At 40.4% G+C, this 3,640-nt stretch overlaps 1 protein-coding gene across 1 annotated transcript; it reads left to right on the plus strand.

The window, feature by feature from the left end:
- Positions 1-231: 231 nt before the first annotated feature.
- On the plus strand, positions 232-2,768 carry LOC109791055 (MND1-interacting protein 1). The gene is made up of 2 exons (XM_020350308.3): positions 232-2,200; positions 2,303-2,768. Exons 1-2 carry the CDS (start codon positions 539-541, stop codon positions 2,387-2,389), a joined length of 1,749 nt encoding a protein of 582 aa, XP_020205897.1. The 5' UTR covers positions 232-538; the 3' UTR covers positions 2,390-2,768.
- The last annotated feature ends 872 nt before the right edge of the window (positions 2,769-3,640 follow it).

The raw sequence follows: 3,640 nt of genomic DNA on the forward strand, positions 1-3,640 counted from the left end.
ATAAAAATTATACTAGTGTAATTATAACATCTATATATATATATATATATTCTTGTTATCACTTTTCTATCTAAATAAACCACACAATAAAAAGATAATTTCTTTTCCTCTTTTTTTTTCTTTTTCCTTTCAAACCAAATAATATATTATACAAATATTTTATCGTTACTGTTTTTTTCTTGATAAATTTTCTAATAGATAAATAAAATAAAAGGAAAAAAAACCTACCTTTGTGATTGAATGGAAGGATTAAGCATTTGAACAAGTGCAAAGAAAAGACCTATCCAGAGGCAGGGCAGGCACCAAAAGAGGTTCTGATTCTCAGCACTGAGCTCTCTAATAACCCATCAATCAATTTCTCTGTTCTCTTCAACAATCCAATTGCTCTCTTCTCTCCCACTTACCCTCGATCCTCATCCACCTCTCTCAGTAACCCTCCCTTCCCTCAAGCTTCGATCTTGATCCTATTTTTCCCACACCCAATCCCTCCTACCACAACCCCTTTATTCATCTTTCCATAAAATTCAAAGAAAACAACATGGGTTGCACCATGAGGGAAAAACACATCAGAGCCAATCGGAGACCCCGATCGGCGAAACCAGACCCCGATTCTTGCGACAAAGATGCCATATCCAAATCCATAGCTGAGACTGGTCTCAAGCCCTTCAAATACCATCTGGGTCTCAACGATTCTCCCCAGATACCGAATTCTAACCCTAATGTTGAGGAAACCGGGTGGGGTTACTGTACAGAGGAACAATTGGAAGAGATTCTGTTGAAAAACTTGGAGTTTATATACAACGAAGCTGTGTCCAAGCTCGTTGCATTGGGATATGATGAGGACGTTGCTGTCAAGGCGATACTGCGCAATGGGCATTGCTATGGTGGCATGGATGTGCTCACCAATATTTTGCATAATTCCTTAGCGTTTTTGAATAGTAATAATAGTGATGGTGTAGGTGGGGGTGGAGGTGGTTATAGTAATAATAATAATAGTGGGAATTTGGATGAGTCTGAGCCTGTGTTCTCTGATTTGAGGCAGTTGGAGGAGTACTCTTTGGCGGGTATGGTGTGTTTGTTGCAACAGGTGAGGCCTCATTTGAGCAAAGGGGATGCCATGTGGTGTTTGCTCATGAGTGATCTTCATGTTGGGAGGGCTAGTGCTATGGAAATTCCGGTGCCCGGTAACGGGAGCCCCGCGGCGCCGGTGGCCACCGGTGGTGAGGGTGGTGGGAATTCGGTTGGTGTTATGGCCCCGGCTTTGTGTAGGTTCCATGGGGGGTGGGGATTTGGTAATGGGGGAGGGTTGGAATTTCCTGTGAATGGGATATTCTCTTGTGGTGCAGAGATGAATTTGCAGCTGCAAAGAGACATTGAGTTCCCTAAGAGGTTTAATCTTTCTCCTTCAATGAAGTCCTTGTTGAAGAGAAATGTTGCTATGTTTGCTGCTGGTTTTAGGGCAAACTCTAAGCAATTGCAGGCACAGGCAAAGGTTGTTCCTGGCCGGAGTGCTGCACCTAATTTGGATTCTACGGCTGTGGCCGGGACGGAAACTCGGGCGGAGCAGTCCGGACGAGATTCACAGAATCTTGATAGCCAGGATGCTGTGAATTCGGTGCTGAGTAAATTTCGTGATTTGAATCTTGATGAGAATTTGGAGCTTGTGGCTGAAGATCAGAAGGATGAGGTGATAGTTACATTATTTCATCAGATTAAGGATCTTGAGAAACAGGTTAACGAACGGAAGGATTGGGCTCATCAGAAGGCAATGCAGGCAGCAAGAAAGTTAAGCAGTGATCTGACTGAGCTCAAAATGTTGCGGATGGAAAGAGAGGAGACTCAAAAATTGAAGAAAGGGAAACCGGTGCTTGAAGACACAACAATGAAGAGGCTCTCGGAGATGGAGAATGCTTTGAGAAAGGCCAGTGGTCAACTGGACCTTGCAAATGCAGCTGTGAGGAGACTAGAAACTGAGAATGCAGAAATGAAAGCAGAGATGGAGGCTTCCAAATTAAGCGCATCAGAGTCGGTGACAGCTTGCTTAGAAGTTGCAAAAAGGGAGAAAAAATGCTTAAAGAAACTTCTAGCTTGGGAAAAACAGAAAGCTAAGCTGCAGCAAGAGATTTCTGATGAAAAAGAGAGGATATCGAAGACACAAGAAATATTGGTTCAGATTAGACAGGGTCAAAAGGAAGCTGAGGTTTGCTATTTATATCCCATTATTTATTTATAATTTGACAATGCCACACAGACACCAAAAAGAAATGAAAATATAGTTTTGAGCATTTGCCTATGTTTGCAGAGTGAGGTTATTGATTGGACTTATATCCCATGTCAGAATAAAAGTAACACACTTCAACCACAAAGTGTAGCTCAATTTGCAAATTGAGCTCCATATGTGGGTGTACTTTACTTGTAGTGCAAAGGCTTGAAGTTGAAACTCATTAGAAGCACCTTGTGGCCAGGGACAGGCCGATGTCCAAACAGGGATCAGTCCTCACCAGAGGGGTGGAGTCACCACATGGTCTTACCCCCAAAAATAAAATGTTTCAAAATCAAACATCAATATGACCTAGACTAGTGTGACACAATATGCTATTGTCACATTGAAATTGATATTTCTGCATAAAGGACTTTAGTCATTTTTAACCTGAGCAATTGAATGCATATCTAAGTTGAAAGTTTGAAAAAATTTATTGTTCAGTGTAGTAGTTAATAATTGTGACTTGAAAAGATGCAAATGCAGTATTTTTTCCTTTTTTCTTTTATTTCATAATTTTACATATTTAGCTAAGTGGTGTGTATTCTTCGAAGAATGGAGATTTAACAAAGGAGTTATGATTGGGTTGGATGCATAATTGACATCTGAGTCAGAATTAAGTACATGCCAGGATACTTCAATTCTATGGGACAATTTAAATTGTCCGCATCCATGTTCATTTATGTCCATACTTGTTAATATGTCCATATGCACACTGTTTTAGGATTGAGTGGGGTGAGAATACAACACTTCATCACAAGCATTTATGATTGAGGCTCTTCTTATCTAGCAAAATAACTGCAGCTTTGGACAATATTGACTGCAATTATCAATGTCATGCTATAACGGCTTTATGAATGTAGATAAACCTTTGACCATGAAAATCTGGTTACGTTACGATTTGCTATTGCATGTAGCCTTGAATGGTGGTGGCCCTTTGCCAGAAAATTACAGCCACTATTACTCATGGGGACAAAATCCCTTCTTTACTCCTGTTGTTTTGTGCATTGTTGGACCTGTTGCTTTTGTGATTTTTTTTCTTGTTTTATGTTAGAATTGCCTAGGATTTCAAAATATAGTCAAAATCTGTGAATTCTCCCTTTTTGAGACAAAATAACAAAGCTGACCTGTTTTTTGTTTCTGGCCACTGACAACAGTTTTCTGGTGTCATTTCTGGTCATTCCGAAGATTTTCAGTGTTGTTACTGGTCATTCCAAAGATCTTCAGTGTCATTTTCAGCCAACCCACGCATATCTAGTGTTGTTTCCAGTTAACCCTCTTTCATGCATCATGATACAGCTCTTTTGGTGTTCCTCCCTCCCCCCCCCCCCCCAAACAACTATTTTGGTCTCTGTTTTTGTATCTAATGTGTTCTTTTTG

This window comes from Cajanus cajan, chromosome 5 (genome assembly GCF_000230855.2).
Source record: "Cajanus cajan strain Asha chromosome 5, NIPB_CcT2T_4, whole genome shotgun sequence".
Taxonomy (NCBI): Eukaryota; Viridiplantae; Streptophyta; class Magnoliopsida; order Fabales; family Fabaceae; genus Cajanus; species Cajanus cajan.

What these genes read in the sequence shown, in the direction of transcription:
- LOC109791055 (XM_020350308.3), top strand. Translation starts at nt 539, where the DNA reads ATGGGTTGCACCATGAGGGAAAAACACATCAGAGCCAATCGGAGACCC. An exon ending in AGGGTCAAAAGGAAGCTGAG is followed by an intron (nt 2,201 to 2,302) that starts GTTTGCTATTTA and finishes CTATGTTTGCAG; the next exon opens with AGTGAGGTTATTGATTGGAC.